This window comes from Gorilla gorilla, chromosome 8 (assembly GCF_029281585.2).
Source record: "Gorilla gorilla gorilla isolate KB3781 chromosome 8, NHGRI_mGorGor1-v2.1_pri, whole genome shotgun sequence".
NCBI classification, from domain to species: Eukaryota; Metazoa; Chordata; class Mammalia; order Primates; family Hominidae; genus Gorilla; species Gorilla gorilla.
Window position 1 is genome coordinate 12,069,084 of NC_073232.2, and position 13,371 is coordinate 12,082,454.

The 13,371-nt window shown below is 50.5% G+C and overlaps 2 protein-coding genes across 5 annotated transcripts in view; one reads left to right on the forward strand and one right to left on the reverse strand.

Annotated features, from left to right (window-relative positions):
* The window catches only part of PFKP (phosphofructokinase, platelet), a 75,035-nt gene extending 64,457 nt beyond the window's left edge, over nt 1-10,578 (forward strand). For all 3 annotated transcript variants that reach the window (XM_055353368.2, XM_031015326.3, XM_031015327.3), the window contains 6 exons: nt 3,675-3,839; nt 6,191-6,252; nt 7,016-7,127; nt 8,300-8,399; nt 9,497-9,599; nt 10,234-10,578. In XM_055353368.2, coding sequence (XP_055209343.1) covers nt 3,675-3,839; nt 6,191-6,252; nt 7,016-7,127; nt 8,300-8,399; nt 9,497-9,599; nt 10,234-10,363 — 672 coding nt within the window. In that variant the 3' untranslated portion in view covers nt 10,364-10,578. The remainder of the gene's footprint in view (nt 1-3,674; nt 3,840-6,190; nt 6,253-7,015; nt 7,128-8,299; nt 8,400-9,496; nt 9,600-10,233) is intronic.
* A 925-nt stretch (nt 10,579-11,503) lies between these two features.
* The window catches only part of PITRM1 (pitrilysin metallopeptidase 1), a 36,615-nt gene continuing 34,747 nt past the window's right edge, over nt 11,504-13,371 (reverse strand). For both annotated transcript variants that reach the window (XM_031015330.2, XM_063709846.1), the window contains 3 exons: nt 12,683-12,828; nt 12,014-12,116; nt 11,504-11,904 (listed from right to left, as the gene is read on the reverse strand). In XM_031015330.2, coding sequence (XP_030871190.2) covers nt 11,811-11,904; nt 12,014-12,116; nt 12,683-12,828 — 343 coding nt within the window. In that variant the 3' untranslated portion in view covers nt 11,504-11,810. The remainder of the gene's footprint in view (nt 11,905-12,013; nt 12,117-12,682; nt 12,829-13,371) is intronic.

A 13,371-nucleotide genomic window follows, 5' to 3' on the forward strand; every position in this document is an offset into this window, starting at 1 on the left:
CTCCTTAGTTCAGCTTAGCACAGAACCTCGGAAAACAGCAGTTCTATTCCGGGTACTTCCTTCAGAGCTGAGTTACAGTGCAGGGAAGGGAGCAGAGGAGTCATGAGGTCGGCTGCAGCTTCCTGTGCCTCTGAGCCTCAGCCTCCCACTCGAGCTGAGGGGCATGTCCTGGCCATCTCTCTCCTGGGCTTCTCCCTGTGTTCCCCAGTGCTGTGGTGGTCTTGCAGAGGCTGGCCCTGGCTCATTCCCAGGACTTCCCTGGGCCCCGCATGTGACCCCTGTTGGGTGAATGCCATTAGGGTCCGGCCATCGCTGGCTTCACTCTCCTTTAGCACCTTGTAGATGTCCATGCACACTTCCACCCTCGCGCCCCACATGCGACGCAGCCCTACCCTGGCCAGCAGCTGTGCTTTGCTGCGGGTTCCTTGCTGTAGCAGGGACAGGACCCCCACCCCCTGTCCCGTCTGGCCACCGACTTCAGCAGAGGCTCGGCTGCCGTGAGGGATACCAGTCATGGGAAAACTGGCCTCCCTGCAGATTCACAGAGCAAGGTGGTTCTCACAGAGAAGTCAGTGGCTTTTTTCTACCTTAATGCTGTAGCAAACGCCACCTTTTCTTTCACCACCAATTTATATTTCTTAACACCCATGGAGCAAAGTGTGGTGATGTTTGAACTGTAGCCTGGGGCTCTCGCTCCCGTGGTACTCCCTGGGGAATTTCCCAGCAGGATCGCCTGTGTGCCCTTGCAGGGGGTGGTGTCTGCTGGGGGCACATCCCATTGTGCAGGAGGAACGGCTGAGGTCACAGGCTTTGCCTGACAAGTGCCACTCACGGCTGCTGTCCACGTGCCAGCCCTGGGACACAGCCCTCTGCCATCCTTCCACCCACTCGGAGGCCAGGGAGGCGCCTCCGTGCGACACTGCAGGCAGGCAGGGCCTTCTTGTCAGTGCTGCTTTGACTAATTGCCTGAGGCACGGCCGGAGTGACTTGCTATTTTTAGAAGCTAATTCAGGCTTCAGATGCCATCTAGGTAATGAGGAGAGAGTTCAGGAAAGCTGTATCTAAGCTCCAGCAAAGGCGGCCTCTTCCGTCCCAGCTGTCGCTGCGTTTACACGGAGACAAGCACACAGTCGGGGGCGTGGCTCAGGTGTCAGGGCTGCGCTGTTCCACAGGCCCCTGCGGCAGCCTGGCGGGACCAGAACTCAGACATGCTTGGGCACAAATCAGCCTCTTGGGAGAGCTGCTTTGCCCGCAGAATTCTTTTGCCATTAAGTGGTTGATGTCATTCTTTGAATGAGTGACAGTAATTCCCCACCTCAGGGTGGGCTGCGCGGGAGATTCAGTTGGAAAAGTAACCCAAGAGGTTTTGTGCCTCTGGGGGTCCTGAGGCCCCACCCACGCCCGGGATTCTCTAAGACAAAGGACAAGTCTTAAAGCCTTACAGCATCTTAAGTCTTAGATCACATTTAGAGAGAGACCCAGTACAGGTGGAACAGTGCAACCCTCAGAATTCTGCACTGGCCCTTCAAGAAGGCAGTTGTGGGCTCTTTGGCCCCTTGACAGGGTTCTGTCCTCTGTCCTCCTAAGCACAAAGATGGGAATTCTTCCCATTTGCCTGTTTCTCTCCCCATCTCGGACACAAAAGTGGCCCGCTAACTAGAGTCCGTGTTCAGTTTTGAATACATCAACCAATTATTTTGGGAAGAAAAGAATCTGCCAAAGAAACTGGAAGTATAGTTTGGAATCGTTTAATCAAGCCTGCATTTATTAATCAAAGTGCACTTTTAGATTTCATCTGAAGTGCTCAAGTGAACATTTCCCAATGGGTGTTAAACTTGGGTGCACAGACTCTCACGTGGCTCCTAGTCTCAAGTCCACACCCCCACTTCATGCTCTTACTCTTGGCTGAGTCCCATGGAGGCCCGTTAGGGAATCCTGCAGGATCAGCCATTGACCAGGACGGACGGATGGCTGGCTGGCTGGGGGTATACCGTGCTTATGTCATTCAGAGACAAGCATTTCTTGAGCGCCTGCTGTGGGGGCTCGGCCGGGTGCTGCTGATGGTGCACTGGTGTAAGCCCAGCCCACAGTTCCTGTCCTCATGGAATTTGCAGCCTAGTGAGGAAGATCCTCCCAAGTCAAATAACCACCAGGTAACTGCAGGGAGAGACACCGGGATAATTTCTATGGAGAGAGGACATGGGGTGGCTCCGAGAGCCCCTGACAGAGGGAACTTTGTCATCCTAGAAACCAGGTGGTGTTTTCCTGAGGAAATGACATTTTCCTTTGGATCAGAGCTGAGGAAGGTGCCTCTGTGTGTCCTGTGGCCACTGTGACACTGACCACACACCTGGGGCTAGAAAATAATACTCTCCCACAGCTCTGGAGGGCAGGAGCCATGGGCTGAGGCCAGAATGTTTGCTCCAGGAGAGTCCCTCGTGGCCCGTTCAGGTGCCCAGAGCTGCGGGCCTTGTACGCCTTGTTCCCTGGCGCCTCCTCCTCCCATGTGGGTGTGCAGCATCCCGCTCCAGGGCCTTCAGCCTCTGCGCCCCTCATCTGCTGATGCAGGTGATGGCATTTAGGGCCCACCTGGGTACTCCTAGGATTCACCTTTATCACCACATGAGGGAACATTCCCAGGTTCCAGGGATTAGGGATAGGACTGGGATTCCTTTGGGGGCTGCTCTCCCGCCCACCACTGTGCCGGAATGTGATGCACACAGCGGCCAGCATATCCAAAGGCCCTAGGAGGACCTGGGGTGGCTGGAACAGGACCTGGTGCCGGGAGCAGGTGGGGCCAGGGATTCCCGAGAAAGGCTTGATGTGTACTTGAAGTGAGCAAAGGGTTTTGAATAAACCAAGAACTGGATCAGATTTATGTTTTTTATAGATGGGGTCCTTTCTGTGTGAACGGATTGGAGGGTCCCGGGGTGGGAGCTGAGGCCCAGGAAGAGGGCGTTGCAGCCGGACTGATGTATGGGTGGGAAGGCGGCCGATGCATTTCTTTGCCATTTTTCTCCCCGCCGAGCTTGGGTCCTCATGGAGGGCGGATGACAGACATTTCACTCTGGGACCCGGTGCCTGTGCATCTGGAAGACTTCCCCAGGCGCCTGGGTCTAAGAACCACCATCTGCCTTTGAGTAGAGTTTCCATAAACGTAACATTCACCGATGGATGGAAGATGGCCGCACCTCTAAAATCACAGGGAGCTTTTCAGAAGAAAATAGAATAGCACAGCGGTTCCCACGGACTAAGCTGGCAGGGGACAGTCCCCTAACATCTCAGCTAACACCTAATGGTGTCCGTGTCCGGTGAAAGCGGCTTCAGCAGGGACAGTCACAGAGCAGCGTGGAGTGAGCTGGCTTGTGGGGTCGTCTTTTCCGTCCCCTTCTATGGGGCCTGGGAGAAGGGAGCGGCAGATGGCCAAGCCCCCAAAACGGGACATTGAGGTCACCTCCAGGTGGCTGCCACGGTGGGGTTGTGGGGGACCACGTTCACACCCACTCCGAGGGCACATCCCGGCTGCTGCACACCCTTCACCTCTGCGGGATGCTGGGACCACATGTTTGGGCACGGTGGGGGGGGCCTTGCTGCACTCACTGTTGGGGGAGCTCTGGGATGGTGGGCGCGCCCCAGGCCTGGGCTGCAGTGACTGATCTCTTCTCTGTGACCAGACCTGCGACCGCATCAAGCAGTCTGCCAGCGGAACCAAGCGGCGCGTGTTCATCATCGAGACCATGGGCGGCTACTGTGGCTACCTGGCCAACATGGGGGGGCTCGCGGCCGGAGCTGATGCCGCCTACATTTTCGAAGAGCCCTTCGACATCAGGGATCTGCAGGTATGTGACGGGGCTGGCCTCAGGGCCCGTCCCCTTGGGATCCACTGGGTGCTGCGGAGTGAATCATCGTGTCTAGGGTGGTTTGCTTTCCGAGGGGCGTGGAGACGGAGGTGCTACGGAACACGCCACGCTTGATACACTTCGCATCGCCCAGGTGCCCCTACTGCGTGTCAGGTGACGGCGGGTGTGCCTGGTTGAGGACACCTTCTAGGCTCGTGTGAAACACAAGCTTGTTTGTTTGACGTAGTCTGTTGTGTAGTTAATGTTGTCTCACTTATGTCACCAATGATTTGAGAACCTCCGCTGACAGTCACCACCCACGTCTGCGACAGGCTCTGAAGGTTGCTGCAGCTTCTTTTAAATCCTGAGGCCCCTGATGCTGCGTCTGCCTCTAAACTGACACAGACATGACCGTGGTTTCTCAGCATCTGTGGCTCTTTTAGGGAAGGGTGTCGCTGACCCTGAGGTCTGCCCCTGCTTGGATGACACAGCAGAATCCAGGCCTGGACCCTGCAACGTTCAAAGTTGCTAAACTTCATGCAAGATGACAGGCCTTGGCAGATAAAATGCAACTTGAACAATTGTTTTTATTTATTTAGAGAGGGAGTCTTGCTCTGTCACCCAGGCTGGAGTGCAGTGGCATGGTCTCGGCTTACTGCAACCTCCGACTCCCAGGTTCAAGCGATTCACCTGCCTTAGCCTCCCAAGTAGCTGGGATTACAGGCACATGCCACCACGCCCAGCTAATTTTGTATTTTTAGTAGAGATGAGGTTTCACCATGTTGGTCAGGCTGGTCTCGAACTTCTGACCTCGTGATCTGCCCACCTCGGCCTCCCAAAGTGCTGGGATTACAGGCGTGAGCCACCGCACCCAGCACCATTGTCTTTTAAAAAGTTAGGATGTTACTTGTTTCTGAGCCAAATAGATCAGGTAAAAAGGGCCTTGGCACTAATTATGTGACATGTGAATCACGAATTTCTTTACCATGTCAAATATTTGTGGAGTCATTCACTGCATCATGATGTTTCTGTCAACAGTGGGTCCCATAAGATTATAATGGAGCTGCCCCAAACAGGTGCAGTTTTTTATCTTTTATAAAAAGATATATCTTTTTACATACATTTTTATAATATATATTTTATAAAAAGATAAATATTTTTTATAAAAAAATGTATCTTTTACTGTGCTTTTCTACGTCTAGACATGTTTAGATACACAATTGCCTGCAGTATTCAACAGTCCCAGACGGAACAACAGGTGTGCAGCAAGCCCTGCCTCCTGGGTTTGTGTGAGTTCACTGTAGGATGTTTGCACAAGGCTTAAGTCACCTAGCAATGCATTTCTCAAGGAACATATCCCCCTGTTACGTGACTCATGACCGTATTTCAGAAATCTGTCCAAAGATCCTGCCTCACCAGCACTCAACATGGCAAGGGCTTAAGAAGAGAAATTATGACAGATTTTTAATTTTTGAGATGGAGTCTCGCTCTGTCACCCAGGCTGGAGTGTAGTGGCACAATCTCGGCTCACTGCAGCTTCTGCCTCCTGGGTTTAAGCAATTCTCCTGCCTCAGCCTCCCAAGTAGCTGGGATTACAGGCACCTGCCACCATACCCGGCTAATTTTTTGTATTTTTAGTAGAGACGGGGGTTTCACCATGTTGGCTAGGCTGCCCTCAAACTCCTGACCTCAGGCGATCTCTCCGCCTTGGCCTCCCGAAGTGCTGGGATTACGGGCATGAGCCACCATGCCTGGCCTCCTACTTTGTGAAATTCTGCCATTGCGCCCAGTGACAGATTTGATTAGATGTAAAAACCTCCATTTTCTTAGGATGAATCATTAGAGAATTACCTCCCTCTTGTAATCCTCCCAACATGATCTGAAATGGGATGTTCTTACTCTTTTCTAAGACCATCTTTTCCTTAAGAAATCTGTGTATGAATGTGAGTCTACAAATTCTTTGGTCAGACACTGCTCATCAGGCCGTCACATGAGATTCCACAGAAAGGCCACAGGTCACTCTTTTCCCCTGAGAGCACCGAGAGAACATCGTCATGCAAATAAACAAGGGGCAATAGAGCCGTTTTCAGAGGGACCCTGTTGACTCTGGAAGGTGTTGCTAGTGGCCGCCGTGAGGGCCGCTCACCGTGCCCTGTCCTCAGCGTTCATCGCTGCAGACGTGTCCTCCCTGTCTGGGAGGAGGCTCCCCAAGACCCGAGCTGCGAGAGCTGCAGCCTCCTTGGCCACGCTCCCCGCCACACTTGGTTGGCACTTCCCGGCCTGCAGTGCCTGGCACACAGTAGGTACTTAGTAGAAGTTTATTGTCTGATTAACAAAATACTATCTTCCAGTCCAATGTGGAGCACCTGACGGAGAAAATGAAGACCACCATCCAGAGAGGCCTTGTGCTCAGGTGAGTGAGAGAGACCAGGGGCTGATCTTACCCTCACTGCCACACCCTGGTTCTTAGATTCTAGTCTGTGACTTGGGCTGGATGAGTGGTCATTTCTTTGCCGCTAGAGTGCACTACACACACTGAGCAGATGCAGAAGACAGCTGTGGTGCATTGCTCTAAAGACTTGCCTGCATTTAGACAACTAAAATTTTTGCTTTATAGTCTTATTCTTTTACATATCTTGCAATCATTTCCCTAATTAGCACCTGATGTTTATGAAGAAAGAAGGAAATACAGTCATCCCTCTTAGCCTCAGGGACTGTGTCCCAAGACTGCAGAGGGTGTCTGAACCTGGGGATAGTACCCGCCCCCTGTATACACGAGGTTGCTTCCATCTGATAACCAAGGCGGCTACTGAGTGACTCGGGCAGGAGGCACAGACAGCATGGAGACGCAGGGCACAGGGATGATTCACGTCCTGGGTGGGACAGAGCAAGAGAGCATGAGATTTCATCACGCTACTCAGAATGGTGTGCAATTTAAAACTTACATATTTATTTCTGGAATTTTCCATTTAATATTTGTGGGCCTCAGTTGACCACTGGACCATGGGTAACAAACTGCAGAAAGCAAAACCATGAACTGGAGGGACTGGTGTTGATGCAGAATCACCATAGGGTTGGGGGATGCGGGAGGCCAGCCTCCCAGGGCCATCTCCCCAAGCAGGGAGCCATGTGCCCACTGCATGCTAAACAAAGTGACTCCTTCTCGCCCGTTTCAGAAATGAGAGCTGCAGTGAAAACTACACCACCGACTTCATTTACCAGCTCTATTCGGAAGAAGGCAAAGGCGTGTTTGACTGCAGGAAGAACGTGCTGGGCCACATGCAGCAGGTAGGCCCGAGACTGCCTGAGGGGCCCACAAAGCCACTGTCGTGTGACTTTTGAAAGATTGTCTTATTTTAGCCATTTTGGGGAAAAATGTATAAGTAAATTCCAAGATGATAAAAAAACATCTGAACTTTTTGAGACAGAGTCTTGCTCTGTTGGCCAGGCTGGAATGCAGTGGTAGGATCTTGGCTCACTGCAACCTCCACCTTCCAGGTTCAAGCGATTCTCCTGCCTCAGCCTCCCAAGTAGATGGCAGTACAGGCACCCACCACCATGCCCAACTAATTTTTGTATTTTTAGTAGAGATGGGGTTTCACCACATTGGCCAGGCTGGTCTCAAACTGCTGACCTCAGGTGATTCACCCACCTCAGCCTCCCAAAGTGGTGGGATTACAGGCGTGAGCCACCGTGCCCAGCCAAAACATCTGAACTTTTAAAGTCATGCCAAACATCACCAGCTTTAGGATTCTTTTGTTGGTGAGGTTCGAGTAATGGGGATTTTAAGGGAACTGTCAGCTTTCATGAAAACAGTGATACCCCCATTACTTGGAAATGCTTATTCAAATTAAACACTTCAAGTTAAAAACTGGAGCTTCCCTAAGATTTAAAATGGATTATCAGACATGTAGTATACTTGACACCCCAAATCAGAATGACCTGGAATGGGCTGCACGCAGGCACACACGTGTTATGAGCTGAGCCTGGGTCACAGGGGTCCAGGCCTCCTAACTTGCACACACTCCTTCCTCACCATCTCCTATTCTTATACTTTTAAGCCAGAGCCCATGAATCCCCTGCAATGATGATGAAATAGTAGGCGTATGTGTGATCTTGTTAAAGAATCCACAACGGTTTTTTGATTAAAGCTGTGACCCATCCCCACCTCAGATGAGTTTATGAAATCCTGATTTAAGATTTTAAAATAATGAAGATTGTTAGTTGACTTGTTCAGTTTATTAAAATCCTCATCTTACTGAGCGGGAGGAACACTTGATACTTTTGCTTAACAGGCCGAGTTCAGGCTATGGGAATCACAGGTTTTGTTTTGTTCTGTTCCAACTATAAGGACCTAGAAATAAAAACATGAATTCTGCAAAACAGAAATTGTCATTTCTATTTAACAGCAAAGTATTACTGTATAACTGATTTTTCACATAACTCTTAACGACCAACAGGGTGGGGCACCCTCTCCATTTGATAGAAACTTTGGAACCAAAATCTCTGCCAGAGCTATGGAGTGGATCACTGCGAAACTCAAGGAGGCCCGGGGCAGAGGTAAGGGGTCTGGGGAGGGAGGCCACAGCCTCGTGATGCAGGCCGTCCTGCCTTGGTGAAAATGCTGTCCTATCGGGGAGAAGTAGGGTGCTGGTTCCTTCTTCAGTTCAGTACTGAGCTGCACGTGATGTTTTACTCCTGATCTGAGTGTTGCTATTTAACCAACCTTGGATTCCTGGGATAAGATCAGCTTGGGTATGACATGTTCTCTTTTATCACTGCTAGATTCAGTCTGTAGTTCTTTTGTGCAGGCTTTTTGCTCTAGAGATCCTGAACAATGGCCAGCAATTTCCCCTCACAGTTTAAGTGGGGCCTTCTATTTTTTGAATGTTTGGTAGGACAACCTCCTTGTGACTCTATCCATCAAAACTGGAAGTTTTGAGCATGTTTGTAGAACTGTGCATGTTTTTGTAAGTTACATATTCTAAGAAATCTTTAAACTGAAAAGTTTCAAAAAACATGACTTTTTTATAATACTCTTGTTAATGGTTCCAACATGGGTGTTCCCCGCTCATTCCTGAGTGGCTCTTTGTGCCAGCATCTTTCTCACCCCCACCCCCTCAGCTTTCTTCATCAGTCATAGCAGATGTGTGCTTTTATTACAGCAAACCACGTATCACTGCCAGTGTCCGACTTAGAAAAATGACAGTCTATAAAAAACAGTGATGTGAATAGTTTCAATGGGTTTGTCTTTTTGAAGAACTGACTTTGGCTTTGATTCTTTCTACAGCGATTTTCTTTTGCTAATTTAGCTACGGATGCTTTTTGCCTCTCAGTGTGTGTATCTGTGAGCATAAATTAGTGTTTTGCTGTAATTTAAGCTAATTTCCCTATTCCACTATTTAGTGAAAAATTCTCTCCACTGGGAGGAAAAAACAAGCTGCTTTCCAGGAAGCCATCGGGGCGGTCCCACAAGAGCAGAGCTGCACGAGGCCAGGCACTGGCCACACTGTGCGGCTGTTCTCAGTCTCACCCGGGCTTCCAGGCCAGGTTCAGCACGGTTCCGAGGAATCTCAGTTCTCAACTTGCACCGTGATTCTGCTCCCCCACCTGCCATGTGACAGGGTGTTACTAATCTTTTTTTAAATCTTTTATAGGAAAAAAATTTACCACCGATGATTCCGTTTGTGTGCTGGGAATAAGCAAAAGAAACGTTATTTTCCAACCTGTGGCAGAGCTGAAGAAGCAAACGGATTTTGAGTAAGTTGGGGTCTTATTGCCTCAGTGAACCCAGCCCATGTGAGTACGGGACGGGAATGGCCATTGCTGTTGCTGTCGGCAACTCATTCAGGGGTTTGAGGAACTGGCTTTTCTGAAGCTCAGTTAAAAAAATACTAGGTCTTGGCCGGGCATGGTGGCTCATGCCTATAATCCCAGCACTTTGGGAGGCCGAGGCAGGTGGATCACAAGGTCAAGAGGTCGAGACCAACCTGGCTCAAATGGTGAAACCCCATCTCTACTAAAAATTAGCCGGGCATGGTGATGCACACCTGTAGTCCCAGCTACTCAGGAGAAATTGCTTGAACCCGGGAGGCAGAGGTTGCAGTGAGCTGAGATTGCACCACTGTACTCCAGCCTGGCAACAGAGCGAGACTCCATCTCAAAAAAGAAAACACACACACAGAAAACACCACTAGGTCTTCGGGAATAATTTTAAACAATGGTTTCATTTGATCCTGAAATTGGCTTTATCATCTAGTTGATTCAGCCGACCCTACAAACCCTGTGTTTCTGGCAAGACTGCTCGCTGTGCTGGCCATGGTGCGCAGGGCAGGCGGAGGCATCTCCTGGCAATGACTGCAGGCCTCACTGCTGTCTCCTCGTCCCTCCACAGGCACAGGATTCCCAAAGAACAGTGGTGGCTCAAGCTACGGCCCCTCATGAAGATCCTGGCCAAGTACAAGGCCAGCTATGACGTGTCGGACTCAGGCCAGCTGGAGCACGTGCAGCCCTGGAGTGTCTGACGCAGTCCTGCCTGCAGCCTGGACTCACCGTGGACCGTCTGTTTTTGTAACACTTAAGTTATTTATCAGCACTTTATGCACGTATTATTGACATTAATACCTAATCAGCGCGTGCCCTTCTGCCCCACCAGCTCCAGTGCGTGCTGTCTGTGGACTGTGTCTCATGCTTTCAGATGTGCATATGAGCAGAATTAAACATTTGCCTACAACTCCAACAGTCCTCTGTTTTAGTTTTTTAAGTAGGAGATTAATACCTCAATCTATGGGTGGCTACTAAAGGTTTTCTCAGTTTTGTGGGCAAAGATTAGGGATCACTGAACTATGCACAAGTCATAAAAGAAGAACAAAGCCAGTAGTTTACACAGGCCAAGGGGAAGGCGACGTTTACTTACCGTTACATATTTGCCGTGTGTCAGTTTCCATCCACAGCAGCAGGCCGGGACCCTGGGCCTCGACCCCAGGCTCCTGCTCTCCTTTGAAAGTGAAATAGAAAGTAAAACATGAATCTTATTTACTTGTCCTCTTGATTGCAATCCTAGCTCCATGTTAAAACCACCAGGGGGTGGGTGGGGCGGCGGTGGGTTCAAAAATCTGATAGCCAGCTTCTCCTCCAGGCCAAGCCACAATCCTCGCTGGGACCTAGGTTGGAACGCTCCGGAAGAGTCTTGCCAGAGTAGACACGGCTGCTGGGATGACAGCCCTGCTGCCCTGGTGGGCCCCCCTCCTGTAGAGTCAGTGTTTCTGCCTCTTAGCTCTAGTCTGCAAGAGACAACAGCTGTGCCTCAGAAACGGGGGCAGAGAGCTGGGTGGAGGGAGAGGAGATGCCAAAAACAAGCTCTGTTTGGGAAATCAGAGTCCGACAGCCAAGAAAGAGCTAGCGCGGAGGCTTTCCTTTCTGGCTTTGTAAAGATGAAGCAAGCGCTTACTCACCCCAACCCACCTGCTTCTCAGGACGGTTTCCATCCAGCCGCCGCGGTGAACTCCCGTCTGTTAGGAGGACACTCCCCCAGGGCCTCGGTGTGATGGAGTTTCCTGAATCAGCGCAGGCAGACGTGGGACACCCTTGCATACCTTTTCATTTTACTTCTGTTTTTAAATAAAGGCCCTAAATGCTGCTTAAAATAATGACTCAAACAGAGGTTAAGTCAGAGTTGCCCTTTATTTTTAGATTCTTAAATAAATATTCTAGAATTAATGAGGTAAAACGAGCCTGCCAGTAGAAAGCGAAAATTCTACATGGTGCATCTTTGGTGCTTCATGCATGATTATTTCAATGAACCTCTTCCTGGTCACTCTTTAGATCTGAGTTTTTGACTCGCCAGTCAAGGGCTTTGGCGACACTTAATGACATAATATTCTTGGAAAAAGCAGTAGCATTTCTGACTTTTCATATTCAGCTCAGAGGTGTATTGCCTCGGGCTCCTGCGCAGTCGAGCGCCACGGCTGCTCATCGGATGATCCAGGATGGGTCCTTGGCAATTTTCGGGTTCTCGGGTCCGAGGATGGCCAGGCCGTGTGTGCTCTTCCCAGTGCCGAGGTACCTGAGAGGAAGGCAGGCATGGTCAGCGAGGACGGGCTTCTGCGTCAGCGCTGTTAAATCAGCACGCGGGCTTCCAGTCCCAGACGCTATCCCCCCCATTCCCCACTCACCTATCGCTCACGGCCAGGAGCTTGTCGTGGCTGACAGCAAAGAGCTGCTCTCTGTGAGCCTGCTTCATCTCATCCGAGAGGCCGTACAAGAAGTGGTCCATTCCTAGAAGACAATCCACAGGCACGATGGAGCCGCTGCCCAGGAGCTCGCATTGTGGGCTGTGCACTCGTGTCCCGGAGGGGACACGGGCATCTCACTGTCATTTCACGTGCATGTTTCAACCACAGGGATGTGTCTAACAACCCAGAGATCACACCCCGACCTCCAGCTCCCACGTGCCACGCTGAGCCCTACCAACGCCTGCTTCTGCAGCATGGATGCAGTCAGCGCCGCGTGAGGCTGATGATGCTGTGAGCAAAAGTGGCTCTAGAGAGTAACGTGGCCATGCCTGGGCCGTGCCCATGTCCTCCTTCCACCCTAATGAGCCTGGACACTGCCATGGGTTGGCCCCACTGGGTCTCAGGTCAGTAAAACAAATGACAGGATGCACTCTTCTCGCCCGGATGTCAGGAAGCATGTTTAGGGTGTCAGACATGGAAATCGTATCACAAGCAAGGATGGAGGCACCAGAAGCTGGTGCTCCTGCCCACGCATGCCGGGAACTTGGAAAACAGCAACGTCATCTGTGAGGCTGGGGGTTGAGATTCTCACTGTTATACTCAAAATACCTTTGTCTGAAGGAGCGACAGGAGCATCTACGGTTGAGAAGACAGAAAGTTTGGCTTCGTCGATGTCTTGCTGTGTGAATTTTCCAGACTTAGCCCATTCGACGGCCTTCCCAAAAGACTGGAGCGTCTCTATTGTATTTGGGTCCCTAGGAAACCCAGAGAAATAAACAGGCAAGCATTTTACCAATGGACAAGTTTATGACAAACCTCTGTCGACCTAACAGTTCAACATCTTCTATGGGTTAACAGCTCTATTTTACATCTGATTTAGTCCAAAAAGCCACTGACAAATCGCTCAATTACTCTCAATGGAAATTTAAATCCGATCACATAAGCCTTTCAACACGTTCTCCCTCTTAGACAAGGTCTGTCTGCACAAAGTCCTCCCTAGATTATTTAAATACACCTCTCTGTGACCTCATCCGGAGAGGAAAGTCAGTGGAGGGTAGGGGCAGGTCAGGATTACAGGGAAATTACAGAAGACTTACATGGAAAAATTAAGCAAACAAAGGTTTTCCTTTCATCTCCCTGAAGACACACCCAGGGTAGTACAGGAATCAGCCTGAGGGGGCCAATCCAGACTTCCTTTCGTGTAAATGCAAAGAGCCCAGCCCTCCCTTCACCCTGAGCTGCAGAGGGGCTGTGAGCTGCTTCCCCATCCTTGTCTAGAAGCATGGCTTCCAGCACAG